We start from the raw sequence: 19,766 nt of genomic DNA, 5'->3' as shown, positions 1-19,766 counted from the left end.
AAACAATGTGACGTCAAAGTGACGTCAAACACGGCGTGACGCTTGTGACGTAATACCCCCCGTACCAAGATAGCGGTATAGTTCGCGCGCGCGCGAGGCCAGCGAGAGAAAAGGGGGGGGGGGGCGGCGAGACACACTCGGAAGCCAAAACCGCCATCTTGAAGCGACCAAAGCCAATGGAATTTGCGCACACACGCGCGTGACGTCATCGAAGACGTCACGCACATTTTAACCCCCCCCTACCATCACTCAGTTACCGCCCCCCTTAGTAAGATGGCGGGCAAAGCGGCGTGGTGGCGGTGATGGTGGTGAGGTTGCTGCTGTGGTAGAGAGAGAAAAAAAACCCTCCTTAGAGCCGCCTGTAGGACGGCGCGTACCGCGGTGACTGGCGCCTGTTAGTTGGAGAAGAAGTGGGGAGAGAACGAGCGAGAGCGGCTGTGGAGAAATCGCGGCTCGCTTCATCGCGGCTCGCTCGCCCCTCGGTGTAGTCGGTGGCGCTCGGAGTCGTCGGGGGGTTAGGGCGACAGTGCCGCGCCCGTCGCCTGCCACTGCGCTCGGTGTAGCCGCGTTGGTCGTCTTCGTCGTCCTGGCGGTGGTCGCTGCGCTCTCTTCTTCGTAGTTGTCGTCGATTGTTTCGTCGTGGCTTGATGCGGCCGTAACACCATGCCTTTGGCGTGCGTCTCAGATCATTGGCCTAAGATGGACGTTCACTCGGACAGTGAGGTGAGTTTTGCCGTCGTCGTTGTCGATGTATCACCGTTCGGTTCGTTTGCTCCCATGGCTGGCGCGTGTGTCTGTCGTGACTGGTCCACAGGTTCGCTGGAGGCAGGTGAGGCTATTAATACCATGCGGTGCCAGCGGTGCCGTGGCTTAAACATCACCGGCGTGATCGGGGTTGGTTGTAAATGCCGGTGGTGGTGGTGTCGGTGTCGTGGTGGTAAGCAGCGTAATCACCGACAAATCATCACATCAGCAGCAGTTCCATAAGCATCATCAGAGCTTCATTGCCAGCGAGCGTCATCTTATGTTGAACTTATTTCGCCACATGCGTCATCATGAGCATCAATCAATTCAGAATTATTATAATCGGCGGCATGATCAGAAATATAAAACCAGAAGCAGCAACGTCGGTACTATAGTCGGTAGCATCATCATACCTGTCAATCCCTTATCAGCGCCTATCTTATTACAGACCGTATTGGTTACCCCGTGCCATTAAAATCTCAACCTTAATCCTGCAAAGTCCCATCACAAGGGAGAAACACAAATAGACACAAAAAAATGTTGTGCCCGTATCGAAACGGCTGTGTACGTCGTATGCACCTGAAAACTCAATTTCCCTGCACAAGAATACGTATAAACCGTATGGGTTGACAGGCATCATCATCAGGACAGTCATCAGTGACGTACTGTAATCAGTTTAGCTTTGCTATCAGCAGTATCATTAGTAGCGTAAATTGGCATCGTCATCATAATCTCCATCGCCATTAGCAGCAGCGATATGATAACCACAGTAAGAATTGCAATGCATTGCTATTATTGAAATTACAATCATGATCACTAAACCGTAATCCACAGCATCACCAGAATTGTAATTATCAGGCAACATTCGTCATCATCATTGTTACCAGAATATCACTCGCAGTATCAAGTTGTTGTTCATCTTCTAGGTTCAACATCATTGTGACTGAAACCATCAGCAGTATAAACAACATCATCAATAATGCTGTTACAATAAACATCTTTAGCATCATCTTCGTTAGCAACATCAGCTCCATCATCATGATTCAGCATCATCAGTTGCATAATCATCATTCGTAGTCGCATTATAAACTTCAACATTATCTCCATCCTGACTATCACCATCATTACCAACAACATTGCATTAATTCTTGAAATGTATCAACATTACCCTCTGGGTAAAGCCCATAATCATTGTCATCATTAACTGCATTATAACAATAATCAGCTTTGTTAGCAGCAGCTGCGGAATAGTTGCCATCACGAAGGGATGATTATAAACAGCATAAAAAATATACCACCATCATCAATATGAGCATTAGCAGCAACTGCATTAACATAATCAAGATAATCATCCTCGAAATTAATATGATTGCACCACCATCATAATTTCGCCGTCATTATAGCAATACTCAACATTATTAAAATGATCGAAAGCATCACCACCACCATTATAAACATCATCACCTGTTCCATCACAATATTATGAGCATCATCAGAAGCAGCATTTTGGACATCACTGTCAGCATCATCATCAGAGCCTCATTGCCAAAGTAATAGTTATAGACCATCACCACCAGCAGCCTCCCTTTTGCTCATGAATGGCGTGCAGTTACCCACACTTTGCCCAACGTGTCACAAATCTGAGCACTTACATTTTACAGGAGCAGTTTTGGAAAGAAACACGTAGATTTTGGCAGTGGGTGGCACATATGGTAAAAGTAGGTGACGAAATTAGAAACGAGAGATTTGGGAATTGAAACTATGGCAACCAGCTGTACTGTGATTTACAAAGTAAACCGACTTAAATGGGTATGGGAAGGATATCGAGCGATGACGTCGGATGACAGATGGGCGACGTTAAGGATGCAGTGGAGGCTGACGGGAGTGAAGAGGAAAGGATGCAGGTGGGGAATGGGACGACAGGAAGAGATGCGATAGAGGCAGCAGGAGATTGTGAAGAGTAGAAGAGATACACCGAGTCTTGGGGCTCGTTTACGGCAGGGTCCTGGGATTTTATTTTAAGATGTTTTTAGCCGAGGGGGCAACACTCTATCCCCATACAGAAGGAAACGGTTGACGATTAGTCCACTTGCAGTACTTCCCTTTCCTGGTGAGCCAGGGTATGGCACTTCGACGCCCACGGGGGAAGGGAGCTTCGCAACATCAGTGTGGTGATCCACCAACCCTCGCTGCAGCCACCACAGTACTGGATCATGGGCAACTTGCATAGCCACCACTGCTCGTACGGCAACGACAATGGTGGCGGTTGCTCATCCGAGCACTATCCAGTCCCATTCCTGCTTAGCTTCTGAGATCGGACGAGATCTGACGCATTGCATGTGATGTGGTCATCGGCAAGAGGTTTACACAATGGCTGTGTATCAGAGACACTGGGCCATCACATCCATTCACGACCTGGGTTCAAGCTCTGTCGCTCGCTCTCTCATCCCCACAGGGCATTCCATGGGTGGCTCATTGCCCCAGACTTGACCATTATGAACCCAGAAAGTTGGTTTGAATATTTTTTTTTACCTCAACCAAACAGAAAAAAACTGTTCACATTTTAATCAGCGACATCAGTCACAGGCTTGGCTTCGGTTTCATTTTCCATTGCTTGGCATTTTCTAGCTAAATAATTAACCGGAATTGTACCTCTTTAGCCAGTCGTTTGTATAGAGTACTGTATGCTGATTTACGATTTTATTTTACTCAGTAGAACACTGGTCTTATAAGCTAGTGAATTTAAACAGTCATCATCATCATAAACAATGGGATGGAGTGTCTCAACCAATGGCTATCATCTCCACATTCACAGTCACTACTTTAATTATTATGATCACTTTCAATACCACATCATAACCACTACCACCAAACCATCACCACCTGAACCAACAAACTACTTTCACCATCGCCACCACAACCATCACAATCGCCACATCGGCAACCACTGTTGTCACCCGCACAAACACAACCCGCACCTCGTATTAGCACGGTTGGCTTACTTACGGTACGAAAGAAGTTCAACATATATGTCATCACCACAACCACTATCATCAATCTTTATGATCAGTCATTGTCAGCATCTTCAGCACCACCAACCAGCATTGTCACCTGGCGTTGCTGCACAGGTTGATGATGCGATAGCAGCAGCGGATGCCGTGTTGCGCCTGAGTAATGAGACTGGTCCCTCGCCACATGATGTGCAATATACTCCACCGCCTGAGAATCAAAAACTCAAATGAATGATGTTTCTCTTTCACTTAACACCACCTTGCGTGGCTTATTGCATTTTTTTGTTCTGAGTAATTTTCCCAGTTTACAACACCCGATCTCAATACAGAAGTCGAATGTTGCCCGTGTGATAGTCATTGTAAAAGTAATGTCCTTCATTCACCCAGGAACACGTCACTGAGTGTCAAGGATTTGTTCAGGAGGGTCCGGCTAGATTAACACGTAGGCTTTCACGACCTATATTCATAATCGAGGTTTTTTTGGGTTAGATCGCTTAAATATCAATGTTGTTAAACTCGCCACCACATGTTAACAAAACATGCCAATTATTGACTCGGTACAGCACATCTGTGTGTTGGAGAGTAAACCCGTAGTATTTACAATTCGAGTACAGTTCGAGTAATTGTAAATGTTGTGGGTTTGCTCTCCAACACACTGGTGTGCTGTACTAGTAGCGAATTGGCATGTTTTGTTTCCGTGACAAATTGTACTAATTGCCTATGTCGGGTGGTGGCGGGTTTAACGACCCATTTATATTTACACAATCTAACCAAAAAAAACTCTATTACGGTCCGGCTACTTTATGGATTTTTGGCCAGCTCCACGAATTAATATTGGTGTCATGTGGGAGGAAATCGGAGTACCCAGCAAAAACCCACAGATACCAGAGGGTAGCATTCAAAGCTCCGTGTGGATGGGTTCATTGTTGTACTGCCATAACCTCGCCACCTTGCAGCATAACTCAAATTATTCCCAGGCAGTCTCCCTTCCAAATACTAACCAAGATCTGATGAGGTTGAAATCATTCACGGTGATTTTGTCATTTCCAAAGAATGTTTCAACACAATTGTATCACCCTATCTTAACTCGTACCTTGTTTTATATGCAGTACCTTTTAGCTAATGGCATTGGTTCGTGCTCTTGGGATGCGGCCTATCCCTTTGTTGGGGGAGGGGATAAATTCGTCCCATTTTGTGGGAATGTGTTTTGGAGAGAGACTGATCACTGGCCTAGGAACGTGGAGTTTGGTGAAGGTGAGCGTGGGGGGTGCAAGACCAGTCCGGCTATATATTAAACTCGCTACTGATGTTGGCCACGTTTGTGAATTGAACTTGGATCGTCCAGTTCACAGCATAGGACACTAACCGCAGCACCACCACTCCACTCCCCTATTTGACATTACAGTATTATACGAATAATGACTTGTGTTTCATAAGGTCAAACTGCCGGGTCGAGTGAGCAAAAAGGAAACCTCTGAACCAGGTAGCGAGAAATCCCACATTCCTGTGGCCAGGGTCATAAAAAAAACATATAGGCTGACCCACTGGGGTTCACTGGCAGGTGCCACTTAGCGCCGAGCAGAGCATGTTGTGTGTTGCTCTACGTTTTCGTGTTTCTGGGAAATATGAATCATAGCCATCATCGCCATCGTAGCCTCCGTGAGTTGAGGGGCCGTGTGAATTAAATCGGAAGATTAGAGCTGAGCACGGAATGTGGGAGGCGTGAGTTGTTGCAGAGAGCTTAAGTCGGCGTGAGTCACGCAGACAAGCGGCACGTGCACCCCGGCTCGCGTGTGAATGCAGCCACCGATAACTGCACGGAGCGTGCATATTGTAATGGCAGGGTGATAAGTCTACATCTCAACTCAATCCACCGTCGTCTTCATCATTATCGTCACCGCAATCACCCAAAACTAGAATTGCCTTCACAAACACGACCACCGGTCACAACACTAGCACGACTCCTGCAAACTTCCTATCATCATTTGTCATTCTCGCTGTGGCCGATGAAATGGGGACCGTTTCGTTTGATGTTATCAATTGCCGTGTTTCTACGTAGAGACTGGACCCCGTCCTGTTAATCCACTGCTGGATGAGAGATTCCCCATGCCGTGTGGGTCACGGGTGATTTGGTTCACCAGGATGGTCAGTGTGGTTTGGTGAGGGCGGCAAGCATAGATGTACAGTACAACAGCAGATTTTGCTTCTCTGCCCTCTGCTGCCAACAGCATAGTCTCACGGTGGCCTATGGCACGTGTATTGTGCATGGCTGTTTGTCACGTAGCGGCACATGCTTAGCTTCCAAGGGGCGCATCCTGGGTAATTCCATGTGGGCTTTCACGACCAATATTGGGATCAATAATTCTTTACTTTGGGAGTTATAATGTCAATCTTTTAACTCCACCCCTCCATCACCCAGCGACGGAGCCAGTCAATTGAAGTCGACATGGCACGGGAAAATGTGGCAATGTATTTGGGTTTTCAGCAAACTCGAGTGTTGAAAAACAAGCGAAAATTGACAAAATAAATCACATTATGCCGACGTGATCTAACCAGAAAGAAACCACTTGTGAATCACAGTCTGGCTAATTCGGGCAAAATGAATAAGTATGAGCACCGTTAACAATTCAGCAATAGCTACCACCCTGTCTGCATACATACGGCAGCTTGCTTCTTTGTAATTCGACAGCACGACTGCTGGTTTAATGTGTAAACTATTCAAAGTACAAAGGGCAGGTGAATGCACTAAGGATTAACCCCGTAAATGATAATATATAAAAATCAATTGCGCCAGACCACTTATCCATTATTACTAATCAGCAACGTTGTGCAATCTGCAGTTGCCTCTGTGTGTACGAGTTGCCTCTGTGTGTAAGGGTTGTGTTGGTGTGTAAGGGTTGTGTTGGTGTGTAAGGGTTGCCTCCGTGTGTATGAGTTGCCTCAGTATGTACGAGTTTGCATGGCACGCATGTTAAGTACAATGAATATGTTCCCATGTGGTTTGAATGTGTGTGTGGCTATTTATCAATCCATTGCCAGAGAAAGGACTTATCCATGCAATATTGGTGAAGCAGCTTGTTGTTTTACCATCGTTCCAGTCGGTGCCGGTTAAGTTTTTCAACCTATTTGGTTTAACCAAGTGAGAATTCAAATGACCAGATTAAGACTCGTTTGCAAGAGAGACCTGGGGCACAAGTCTGTCGTTATAGAGCGGTGAATGCTGTATATACAATACATCCCAAATAAATAACGTGCGAATTATTGTCCAGTTTGGCCAAGTTGGACCCTGACTGCATGAAGCATAGATAGATGTTGGAGCAGAGCGCAGAGCACAGCACAACAATTATCTTGAGTGCTGCAATGCAGCCCTACCACACCTGGCGGTTGCTCATACAAGCACTATCCAGGCTCAACCCTACTTAGCTTCTGAAATATCATGAGCTTGGGCACATTCTTTTCGGTCATTTGGTCATAGCCTAATTTGTTAAACTAAACATTTTGATCACTTACTGCGTGGATTGGCGCCGTTGAGCTCTGTAGCTCTGTGATGGTCTCTCCAGCATGCCCAGAGCTTCTTCGGGCAACTAAATTCGAAATTCAATGTCAATTCCGATCACCGAAAAAAGCCCCCCCCCCCTCCCCCCAAGCTCGAAACGTCTTGACAATGTGCCGAACCTCACACGTGTCACCGCCCCCCCCCCCCCCCCGTGAACGCACCAGGGGAGTCCCCGCGGTCTTTTTGTGTCGTGACTGAAAACCCGGATTGCAACCCAGGTCGCTTCGGCATTGTCGTCAGACACTGTCGTTGTGAACTTTCCAAGACCCCCCCCCCCATTTCCCAGCAAAGTCTGAAGAAAAGCCAAAATCGGTGCAGCGTACCGTGACCTGCGTGTTACACAATCGGCAGTTTGCTCGCACCCGTGGTACAATGTGCTGGCAGTTGACAGTCCTGTAAAAAATATACCCACTCTAAAACATACAGTCGGTACGTTTGTATTTGTATGTTTACGTGCGTCTGTAGTGTGTGTCTTTTTATGCTTGTGTGTATCTGTAGTGTGTGTCTTTGTATGCGTGTGTGTTTGTAGTGTCTCTGTATGTGAGTGCGTTTGTAATGTGTGTGCATCTGTAGTGTGCACATTGCAGTCCTGCATGGATTCCATATTCTGTGTCTGTCTGCTACAGCAGAGGTTTCAGGAATTTCAAAGGGACCTACATCTCTGAGTTATTAACCTGGTCAAGGCCTATGATACCATAAGGGGGGCCAGGGCTCTGGGTTGTTCTTCATACGTTTCGGGGTCCCTGACTCTGCTCACAATCATGATGGGTGTTTACGCCCGGGTAAAGTTGTGTGACTGTGAGTCGGAGCCATTCCCTGTTCATGTTGGGGTGCGACAGGGATGGCAGAATCTATATTTATCCTGGAGAAATCTGATGAGCTATGAAGCTCTTTTACATCGATGTCCAGTAGGGTGGGTCAGAAAGTTACGACAATAAAACCACAAAGTATAGGAAATGTAAGGAAATCACTATAAGTAAATAAAAACTCAACTTTTTTTTGCTAGGTAAAGCCCACTGAGCTATTAGTTATTTTTCAGAAGTGACCTGGTCACAAATGATAGAGCGGTCAAATTATTTCTGGCCCCTCACATTATTTTACGTAATTTTTCACCACATTGTTCGAGAAGCCTGCCATGGCTATACCAGTTGAATTACTATCTAGTACAGGTACAATGGGTAGCTGATTGACGCCCGGGTTTTTGTTAAGGGATGGCTCCCTTACTGGTCCAACAATGCTATCTATGTATGCTGATGATCTGGCGGTTGTTGCTCACTCTAAGGAGTTGTAGGCTCTGCTGCTGAACCTGGAGCCTGCCACTAAGAGGTAGTTAGGGCCTTACCATCAGCCTCACCAAAACTAAGCACCTGCCTGGGTATTTTGTATCATCCAATATCAGGCTGAATTGTGTGAGGAACTCGCAATCCTTGAAAGTTTGCGTTGTTTGGGTCTTGTAGCCTGCATGCCCAGCCACTGCATGGCCAAGCGGCCAAAGTTTGGCTAAACGGCCGTGGCACGGGCTGGAGAAGAGATGGACTGATGCGGTATAAGAGAATGTGGAAGCTGAGTGGACTTCCCGAAGACTAGAACCAGTGGTGTCAAGATCGGCCTCTATGGAGGAGGCTCGCGACAGACGTTACTGGGCAGTTGGAGGCAGGCACCCTTCCACAACAGTGGAGGGCAGAGGAGGACACTCACAACAATGAGCGGAGCAGCTTGGATACAGCAAGTTGGCACAGCAGGGTGCACAGGTTTTGCATCTGCCAGTCATCTCAGACAGTCAACCGGTGGCACTTGGGTCTGTCCCATAACCTCCTTTGACCGAGCCTTCAACACTTCACTTGGACCTGGCCTGGCGCAAGCGTTGTGGTAACATCGCCACCACTTAGTGGCGAATGGCGGCTGCTGTTGTTGTGTGCACACGTGTATATATGTGTACCGATGGTGCCCTCCACAGTACTTGCCCCAGCAGCTTATGTAGCCTTTGCAGGGGATCTTTGTCTTTGTCGTGTGTGGGATGAGTGGTGGGGCAGTGGTTTGCAGTTTGCACACTGTGGTATGAGCCCAGAGACCTCATTTGGTTTCCTGTACATGGCTACGTCGGTGCGGCAAGTGGTACCAGCACACGGTTCTGGGCCTCCCCTAGGTGGACTCAGTCTTAAATGAGTATCTGATACAGCACCGGGGACACAGTGGCGGCCAACTCAGCATGGTACTGGCCACGCCGGTCACTCGTGCGCCGTGCTGGCCTGCATACGTGTGCGCCGACTTGAATTCGCCCAAATAGCCTTTTGTAGGATATGACGGGGATCTATGTACGCATTTGTGTGGGAGTGTGTGGGAGTTGTGGTGACGTGTGGCGGTTTGCTGCTGACTCCGTGCTATGGGCCCAGCCACCTCAGCTAGTTTTCTGCCTCTGGTATATCGTAGCTCCCCTAGGTGGACTCAGCCGTGAACGGGTACCCGGTGCCGTGTGTGAACATCACCGTTGGGAAGATAAAGGTGGCCAGGCGTGGTTGCTGATATGTATAATTTAGAGCTGGAATTTGTAGCCACATAAAGTACATAAGTTCGTTTTGTCTGATTGGTTTTACTTTGGTGACCATTGACTCACTGGTGTTGGGAGCCCGTTCTAATCACCATCAACTAAACTATTTGGTGATGCCGCATTGCCAGTGGTGGACAATTAATTTGGCCCTCAGCGTCACCGTTTATATATTTTAAATTTTAAGACGACAGTGTTTTTGGCTAATGTATTGAGGTTTATTTCTTGTTTTAATCATGGGTGCCTTGGCCTGGATTCTAACCCAGGAACTCAATGGTTTACCAGCTCATCGCTTCGACCTCTTGACACCAGGCCCACCTAACTCACTTTGCCGTTTAAAAAATAAACTTTGTTTGACATTGCTTGGTCTCAGCCAGCAGCACCGTTTGGTGGGAGGGGGTAGAGACAAAGACGGCCAGGCAAGTGTTGTCGACCACAGCCTATGTTACTTGGGCCTCAAAGGGGCGTCCCGCTTGACGGCGCATTGCACGATGTAGCGTGTAAAGCGATATATAGCTTTGTGTTTTAGCGTGGCAAGAGAGAGTGTGTGTGCCTACTGTCCCGTCTCCAGTCGTGCTGTATACGTCAAACAACCGGTTCACCTGCATTTCCCTTTCTAAAACTTCATTATTAATTTCACAACACTCTCACTCGGGCTCAGACTTTTTTGTTTTGATGGGCAACATCCGGTGTGAATATTGTGCCTGACATCACGTTGGTGTTTCGGCGAGCGGCCGGCTCGGTGGTGTATGCACACTGCGCTTCGACCCCAGCAACCCAAGTTGGATTCCCGCTCACGGCCAACATCAGTAACGAATACCATCATCAGCACCACCACTGCCGCCACCATCATCATCAACGATTCTTGCTCGCGACCAATAAAAGTGGTGAATAATCTTAACTGGTCCTAGGCCTTCCCTCGGTCGACTCGGCCTTAAATTATGACCTGGTGCGGTGTGTAAATATCAGCACTGGGGAGACAAAGGTGGCCGGGCGTGGTGTTGGCCATCCACCCCTTCGTGTGCAGTGTTGGCTTGGATAGGTGCTCGCTAACAGCACTTGTTCCATCAGCCTGTTAAAGGCTATACAGGGGATCTGTAACTTTGTTTTCTATATTTGTGCCTGAATTGCTTATTTTGCACATGTTTTCCATGCTGCGAGTTGCATATTTAATGTTTAAAATAATTCCATATGTATTTTAGGGAGATAATTGAACAGCTGGCTTGACCTATTGGATGATGTTTCAGTCATCAACAGCCTAATCGCCATCTCAACATCACTATCACCATGATCAGCTTCATCATCTGCATCACTACTTATCATGATCATCATCATTATCTTGAGATCATTATCATCGCCTTCATGATCTTAATACTCATCATCGGCATCATCATGAGAAGCTCCACTCAACAGCATCACCATTGTTAGTATCTTCAGGATCATTATCATCATCCGAATTAACACATTATCAGGAGCTGCACCATCATGATCATTCCCCCAGGCCTTTGTAGTTAAGGGGCCAGTAAAATTCGTACCAGTTTGTAGGAAGTTAAGCATGCTTGTAGTTTGGATAGATTGAGTCCACCACCATGGGAATGTGGAATTTCCACCAAGAGACATTAGCATCAGCCCATTGCCTTTTGAGCTGGGATGGTGCTTTGACTTTAGTAGAAAGTGAAAGTGGAAACGAAACGTGGAGAGTTAAAATATCTATACCATATTGCTTTTTGAGAGTCTTCAGGGTTGCGTAGGTTTGGGTCAGTCTCACGCTTTTGATGTATGCGGGCCGTGTGTTTAAATTGTGTGATTGATTTTGAGATAGATTTTTTTTCTGCAGGGACCATATTGATTATAAATTCATTAGGGATTCCCTCGCTCTATAACTTACCTGGAAAGTGTGATTCAAAGCCCGTTAATTAAACGAAGAACAGCATCAAGATTACATTTACAAAGATCTCTTTTTGAGTAGTGTGTGTGTGTCCACGTGTGTGTATGGGGAGCTGTGGCGGAGCAGTTAGCGCGTCTCGCTACGAATCCGGTGACCCGGGTTCGTAGCACTCGTGAGCGGGTTCATACCAACCTGGTGGCACCGAACGAACCCGGTGACCCACTCACGACCAATAACAGTGACGATCTGAACCGGTCCTGGGCCTCCCCTTGGTCGACTTAGCCTCAAATGAGTACCTGATGCGGTGTGTAAAAAAACACCACCACTGGGGAGACGAAAGGCGGTCGGACGTGGTGCTGGCCACCTACCCCTCGTGTGCTGTGCCGGTCTTCATAGGTGCTCGCTGACAGCACTTGCCCCAACATTCTGTTCAGGCTATACGGGAGATCTTTGTCTTGCGTATGCGTACATGTGTGGCGTGTGTATACACGTGTGGCTGCCGGGCGTGGTGATGGCCACCCCACCCCGTCGTATGCCGTGCCAGCCCTCATAGGGGCTTCTCGCCAACAGCGCTTGCCCGAAAAGCCCATTAAGGCTCTCTGCGGGGGATCTTTGTCATTGGGTTTAATGTCGGCACCCTGAACTTGCGATCCAGAGATCTCCGGTTCAGTTCCATCTCTGAGTGCGCGTTTCCTTAATCTTTCCTTCCCCCGCCCCTGTCCATCCAGCATCGGTGTAAATGGTTTCCACCACAGTTGGTCGATCAACAGGTGGCGTACGGTGGAGTAAAGTGTCGGTACTCCCACCTCTTCGAAGACGTCTGGCTTTGCAAGTGTTTACCATGTGCTTTTGTCACTCTGCTGCTGGAAGACGTCTTTCCCCGTGCTCGTGAAATATCCAATGTACGCTACAGTTATTCAAACAGAATCGTTATAACATTATATCTTTTTTTCCCTGACAATATTCACCCAGCTCTGCTCTCAGTCTCACATTTTTCGAGATGTGGAAATCTCCTTCCAGAGTATTATTACATTTGAGCGGCAGCCTGGCCCAGCAGTAGCGCGTTCACCGCTTGGCGCAGAGGTTTGCGGTTCGAATCCCGCCCTGGCTATTCCTTGCGGGTTTATTCTTCTTTGCAGGGGACGTTGAAGGTCCCCTGACATCATTCAAAAGGAGACAAAGCCACTGCGTGGTGGAGTCGTACGGTCCACACGTGTCAAGTTCGGAAAATCGCAGGGCAGACGACTCGGGATTTACACGTTTAAACGTCGCTCCCCGCTGTGAAGCCGCTGCAGGCTGCGCCTGCGAACACAGCAGCGCCTTCCTTGGCGATAGTCCTTGCGTCATAAGAAGAGCACAAACACCAAATGTGCTCTATAAACCATTATTCTTTTCGCGTCGGGGAAACAGCTCGTGGGAGATGACGTCACAGAGCTACTTCTGTTGGCCTTTCACAAGCCACTCATCCTCACTTTAATGTCCTCTGCCAAGAGTGTTTATCGTATGTCAGTCATACTGACATTTTTATTTTTTTACGTTCAAGGCCCATATGAGCTGAACTAAGTGGAAATTCTATTTTAAGTTGTGAGTTTTTTTGTCCAGGTGTTGCCGATTGTTGCCGAGACCACTCGAGAGAGAGAACAAACTTTTTAGATTAAATCGGTCGTTAAATCGTTTTAAATTGAAAATTGAATTTTTTTTACCAAACATATACGTTGCCAATTTATTATCGCTTACAGAATGATGCGTGAGGGCAGCGGTTTTGCAGTGGTTCACACACTGCGAATAATAATCCCGGCTACCTGTTGCATTCACGGCCAACGTCAGTGGCAAATAATAATGTGGGGAGCGGTAGTGCATGGCAAGCCAGCAGTGGAACAACACAACATTAAGCATTACAATGCAACTCTTTCGCTGCTGCTGTATGGGTATGCTGTATATGTGCGAGTATGGGTGAGTGTATGTTAGTAGAGTGGTGGTGGTTCCCACGCTGCGCTGTGAACCCGGCGATCCAAGTTCGATTTCCTGCTCACGGCCAACATCGGAGACGAATGTCTGAACCGGTCCTAGGCCGCCTCAAGCTCGACTCGGCCTTAAATGAGCACTTGGGTGCGGTGTGTAAACATCGCCACTGGGGAGACAAAGGTGGCCAGACGTGGTTCTAGCCAATGCTTCCCTCTCGTGTTCTCGCAGCCGGCCACGGCGGGTGATATCTGAACCAATCTTGTGCGGCGGCTTCGCCGGCCCACTCTGGCAAGGGTGCGCAAAGCACGGCCACGTAGCCTCCACGGCCCACGAGGTGTGGGCAGGCCCTCATCCAGCAGGGGATTGACAAAGGGGCTCTGCATCGACATGTACAGTTGCAACACGGGCTTGTAGGCAGGAGTCGGGAGATTGCCGTTTTGCATTAACGCAAAGTGGATTTATGTCCCAAGCTGCTCTGCCGGGAATTGATATTTTGCTCATAACGAAAGAATCTAACCTGATAGTTTTTTATTTATTTACGCTGTCTTCTGCTCACCAAAGATTGTGACTTCCCTGTGTGTGCTTGCTGTCTAGAATGGAAACGTGGTTTCTGACGACCCAATGGGAGATGATATGCAGCTCAATCAGGTGAGTGTTTTTTTTTACTCCATGTATTTGCGTTGTTCTCATGGCCCCCCTCATCTTGACAGATCTCGGATACTAAGCTGGATAGAGCTTGGATAGTACCTGGTTGGAACACTGCCTGGGAATACCAGGTGTTGTAGGTTTGGTTTTCAAAGGTTACCAAAAGATGTCAGAAGAGCAATAGATTATTTGAGAAGATTATATTATCTATATCCAGTCCATAATTTTTTTTCCCTGGGTAGATAATATAATCACTGCTTTCGGGGGGGGAATCAGCTGTGGTGGTGTTGTGAATGGATTTGCCCCTGTCATACCAATGTGGTATTGCCACCACTGGCACACACTTTGTTGTACGTTTACCCAGGAAGGTCTCGCCGAGTCTCAACTCTGTTGTCAGGAGGGTCCTGCACGAGGAGGCTTGGGAAAAGTTACTTTTTCTGGGAGCGCTTTACATAACGCAGGAAACTGGAGAGCCCACAAATCCCACGAGGATAATGGGAAAAAAAGCTCAAAACACTTCCACCCAGCTATTTGCTAAACTTAATTTTTAATGTTTTGCATTTGGGATGAAAGCAGAGTTGCCCACAGACGACCCGCACATATGAAGTACACGTTCACAACCCGTTGACTGTACTGCCATCTCTCCTCGCCACTTCGAATGTAATGAGTGAATAACCTTTGTGGCACACTCACCGGACTGTCGGAGAGCAGCAGCGTTGTGTTTGCGAGCCTCGTTAGCGTGCCGCGCCACGAACCCGGCCACCTAAGCATGATTCCCGCTCGCGGCCAACACCAGTGACAATTCTCTGAACCAGTCCTCGGCCTTTGCGTAAATCGAAACACCCTCAAGTTTAGTATCTGGTGCTGAGTCTAAACATCAGCACTGGGGAGACAAAAGTGGTAGCCAGGCATGGTGTTGGCCACCCACCCCCTCGTGTGCTTTGCCAACCTTCATAGGTGCTCGCGAACAGCACTTGCCCCCAACAGCCTGTCAAGGCTACACGTGGATGTCTTTCGCTTTGTGTTCGACAGAAGTACAGCACTTGCCGCTACGGTCCCATCAGGCCTTTAATTCACACAAATGCAAGGGTTTCATTGTGGTAAGTGCCGTTATTAAGGCTGGCATCGCAGTTGAGGTCGTGGTGTGGGCAGCCCCACGCTCAGCCACCTTTGTCTCTGCATTTCTGATGTTCATTAAGTGCAAGTGGCATCTGAACCTGTTCTGGGCCTCCCCTATGTCAGCTCAGCCTTAACACATGGTACATTAACGATATAGGCGCCTGGCATGTGTGGTGTATCATCCTTAATAGGTGCTTGCTTAACAGTTCCTGCCTGAACGGGCGATCTTTGCCTTTTGTGCGTGTGTGTATTTTGTAAAAGTAGTTTGCGGTTGTGTTTTAACTGCCTCTTCGAACAGATGCTCTGCCAGTTTCTGTGTTTCCCTGTGACCCAAGACACTGACATTGTGCGAGTTGTTTCGAATCAATCTACGGGGATGCCTGTCACCCTCTGAAGATGTTTAGGCTTTGAAACATTAACTCGCGCTTGTTGGCGATCTGATGAGACATGCACCTGGATATCGTGAATCCCGGACTCCCGAGAACGGACACTTGTTATTAAAAACGTAATATTTGATCTATTTTATTGCAGGTGAGTGTCAGCAGTTGAGGCAAGATAGCTCAGTAAATTTAGAATGGTCATATCAGAGACATTGGACTGGCACATCTGAGATTCTGGGTTAAGCCTTGGGACTGTGTGTCAGTGGGTTCATAATGGCCTTGGCAGACGCACTGAGCCAGCCATCGCTGAGATCCTTAGCCTGAGCCATTGGGCTGGGTCTCTGTCTCTTTCGCTTAGAAAGTTCATGATGACATGTCAGTCATTGGACTGACCCTGTTGAAAAGCTGAGTTCGAGTCCAGGTGTCATCTGCGTGTAATTAAACCAGCTTCTCAAGTGTTGTCAGTGACTTAGATGATCTCAACCTGGTAACCAGTGACTGTGCAATTATTATCATAATCATTTATCATCCCTATGAATTAGGCAGTGGGTTGTCCTGTGAGTAGACTTGCCCCCAGCATAGGAATGTGGAATTTCCACGATGAGCTGAGAATGTCCACCACTGGCTCAGGACTGCCATGTTTGAGCAGGGAGGTGACACCTTGACTTTCTTGTTTGTCCCATTTTGATAACAACAAAAGGAAATGTCTAAAATACATTAAAAAGTAACACTCGTGCAATTATTCCACAGTGTTTATGTTTAATATTTGTAATTCTCAAAGCCGAAGTTTATCCAAATTCAGTGCAATTTGTGCAGGAGTTTTTTGTTATTATTTATTTATGCAGTCATTGTTGACCGGTGCTTGAGACCATTAACTCAGCCCCATTGAGAGCCCAGTTGTAATCGGATGCAGGCAGTGGCGCTCGCACCTGGGTCGGAACGCGGCTTCAGCTCTCTGATCTCCGGATCCAGTCGGCCCACCTCTTCCTCCATTTTGTCCAAGGCAAACATTTAGCACTTCATTTGCAGAAATGATAAATAATTGATTTTCGCATACGCACTTCAACGCCTGTGTCCTGAGCACGAGCATTGATTTTAATCTTTAGATTGTTACATGTCTTAAGAGTCGTTCACGCTTCGAGCTGCTCTGCTTCAGGATATCATATTTCTCCGTGCGTGATTGTAAAAGCAGCCTTATCGCTTATGCATAATTCACACGGATAGCACAACTCTATTGAATGTAGCAGCAACTCGCCCGGGGTAATTGCAGTCGTTTTTCACAAGCGGCTTCCTCAAACCGACCGACTTCATTTGAATCAAACATTGGCAAAGGGGGGAGCAGCACTTGCCGCTTAGCGTGATGTATGGCTTGGCATTAAACATTAATAATGCCATCGTGGGAGTGATAGATGTGAACATATTTAATCAGTCCGTGCCGTTTCGGTGGTCGCGGCTGTCGACTCGAAATCGAAAGGTCGCGGGGTCACATCCCACTCGGAGGTCGACTCGGCCCATCGTCATCATCATCATCGCCACCACCACCATCCCTTTGTGGTGGATAGATAAGTACCACTTTGTATGAGAAGATAACAGTGGGCATCCTATGGGCAGGGACTGGTCCTTTCAATGGGAATATTGAATTTCCGGAAGTGGGGAGATTTAAGAATCTCGACACCTTGTTTCGTTCCTGCTAGTCTGTTTACGGGTAAAGGCGCAGCCCTGAAACTGCTTACTCACACCACTGTTGCTGGTAGTGCCTCTACTGTAGAAGGCTCCAGAGAGGGTCAATAAGGGGGTATTTTGGCCTCCTCTTCCATGCTGCCGGGACTTTATCCCACCGCACGCGAGCTGTCGATCGATTAACTGGTGAAACCCATTTACACCGCTGGGTGGACAGAGGTGGGGCAGATGAGATGAAGCAGTCGGTGTCTGGTTGACCACGAGCACTCGACCACGGGTGGAGGGATCGATGGGTGACATTCACGGGAACGGTAACCGTGGTAGTAGCGATAGAAGAGTGACAAGGGGGTGACTGGCTGCCGGCGAGCGGCGATCGAGTGACGATTTCGAATCGACGAGCGTTGGATCTTCAGTCCACGCTGAGGCTTTAGGTTGAATTCTTAGGGACGGCGGTCAAACGGGTAAATAAAATCCGTTTCTTATTATTCTTATTATAACTGGGAATGTCCTTGGTTAGAGGGCACCTGACCAAGAGCGCCGCATTGTCCCGAGATAACGGCGCTCGTCAGGGACACGTGGCCTGTTAAATAATTAATAAACCCACTGTCAATGCATTCCAATAACACGGACAATGCAGAGGTGCATGCCTGGGTGTTTTGGTTTGGCCTGCACTCTCTTGTTGGCATCAGATTTGGGGGGGATGGGGGGGGGCAGAAAGAAAAATCGATGCTAAGTGGAGCCGCAGACGCTGCAATTTTGTTTTACGTCTGCTGTTTTAAAGCGCGCGCTGCCTGCTGTGTGACGTACCGTTCTTACGGCTTGGATCATTAACGAAAAATAACGTCGAATGTAAAAATCATGCGGCAAGGAAGCGTGGAGATATGCACGGTTTGGAGCTACGTCGAGAGACGCCAAAGAGCGACGCGCGGATAAGAGAATTTGCGGCAGGGTAATGACGTCATCCAAACTCGAGTGATGCTTGTGGGTTCGGGCAGGACACGTCACGCCTTGAGGGGCTGATGCACGACGGGTCAAGATTGATAATTAATGGAGTTGCAGCCGAGGCGTGGAACGTGTACCAAGGAGATGGAGCGATGAAATCAGCTCGCACGTAGGTGCTGGGTGGACTTTAACATTCGCAGCGCCATGCTGGGTGGACTTTAACATTCGCAGCGCCATGCTGGGTGGACTTTAACATTCGCAGCGCCATGCTGGGTGGACTTTAACATTCGCAGCGCCATGCTGGGTGGGCGGCAGCTTCGGGATGCCTACATCCAGCGGCAGATTGACTCATGACGACGACGATGACGACGACGATGATGACGACGATGACTCGTCTGTGTATTCGAGGGGTGGTTCTCCGAGCTACTCGAGTCGTGATTACTACGCAGTGTCAAGGCGAACCACCTCCGCTCGAACGAGCATGGACGGCGCTCGTCCCCCGTCGGTGAAGCTGAAACCGCGGCGGCGGAAATTCCACGTTCCTGTGGTGGCGGCCAGTCGAGTTTACTTGCGCGTTAGACAGCCACATGGGTGCGAATTAAGTTTGGTTGTGTTTTCTTGCTGTTTGAAGTGGGTAATGAGTGAAAGGGAATGATGTAATATTTGCTGTTCTCCCTGTGTGTGTGTGTGGCCTTTCACGAGGACAATGTAAAGATAGGGGCAGGTTAAGTGTGCTAGCCGGCCTTGCCGGTGTGGTGTGTTTGAGCTGCTCGTTAGCAGCGGATGGGCGGAATGTGCAATGCCCTCTCGCTCAGTTTCACCAGATTCCACTGCTGCTCCACAAGGCTTTGTGTGATTGTACAAAGGTCCATATTGGTCAGTGCTTATCTCGAGTTTGAGTGAATGGAAGAATGAGCTGCTGCAAATTATTATTAACATCGGGGGTGAAAGGAAGGTGAGGGTGGTGAGATAGAAGGGGATGGGGGAGGGTGGGGACGACGGGAGATAAGGTCAGGTGAGGGGATGTGTCGGGGAGTTAGGTGGGTGAAGGTGTGATGAGGGGGGGGTGAGAATGAGTGGAGGGGAAGCGAGGGGAGGTGAGGTGAATTAAGATGAGGGGAGGTGAGTGAAGGTTGTAGGTGAGCGTTGTTAAAGAATCAGAGGGGTGAGCGAAGGTAAGTGGAGATGGGGGGAAATGAGGGAGTTTGAGACGAGGTAAGTGATAATGTGTTCGCTGAGGGTGAGTCCAGATGTGTTGGGAAGGTTGGTGAGCTTGAGGGGTAGGTGAGTG

General features: G+C 48.1%; 1 protein-coding gene across 2 annotated transcripts in view; it reads left to right on the top strand.

Annotated features, from left to right (window-relative positions):
- The first annotated feature begins 284 nt into the window (after nucleotides 1–284).
- The window catches only part of LOC144947950 (ribosomal protein S6 kinase alpha-3), a 64,738-nt gene continuing 45,256 nt past the window's right edge, over nucleotides 285–19,766 (top strand). For both annotated transcript variants that reach the window (XM_078877382.1, XM_078877381.1), the window contains exons 1-2: nucleotides 285–723; nucleotides 14,304–14,357. In XM_078877382.1, coding sequence (XP_078733508.1) covers nucleotides 664–723; nucleotides 14,304–14,357 — 114 coding nt within the window. In that variant the 5' untranslated portion in view covers nucleotides 285–663. The remainder of the gene's footprint in view (nucleotides 724–14,303; nucleotides 14,358–19,766) is intronic.

Source organism: Lampetra fluviatilis, chromosome 47, assembly GCF_964198595.1.
Source record: "Lampetra fluviatilis chromosome 47, kcLamFluv1.1, whole genome shotgun sequence".
Classification (NCBI taxonomy): domain Eukaryota; kingdom Metazoa; phylum Chordata; class Hyperoartia; order Petromyzontiformes; family Petromyzontidae; genus Lampetra; species Lampetra fluviatilis.
Note: the sequence above shows the minus strand (reverse complement) of the source record. Positions and strands in the feature narration are given on the sequence as shown.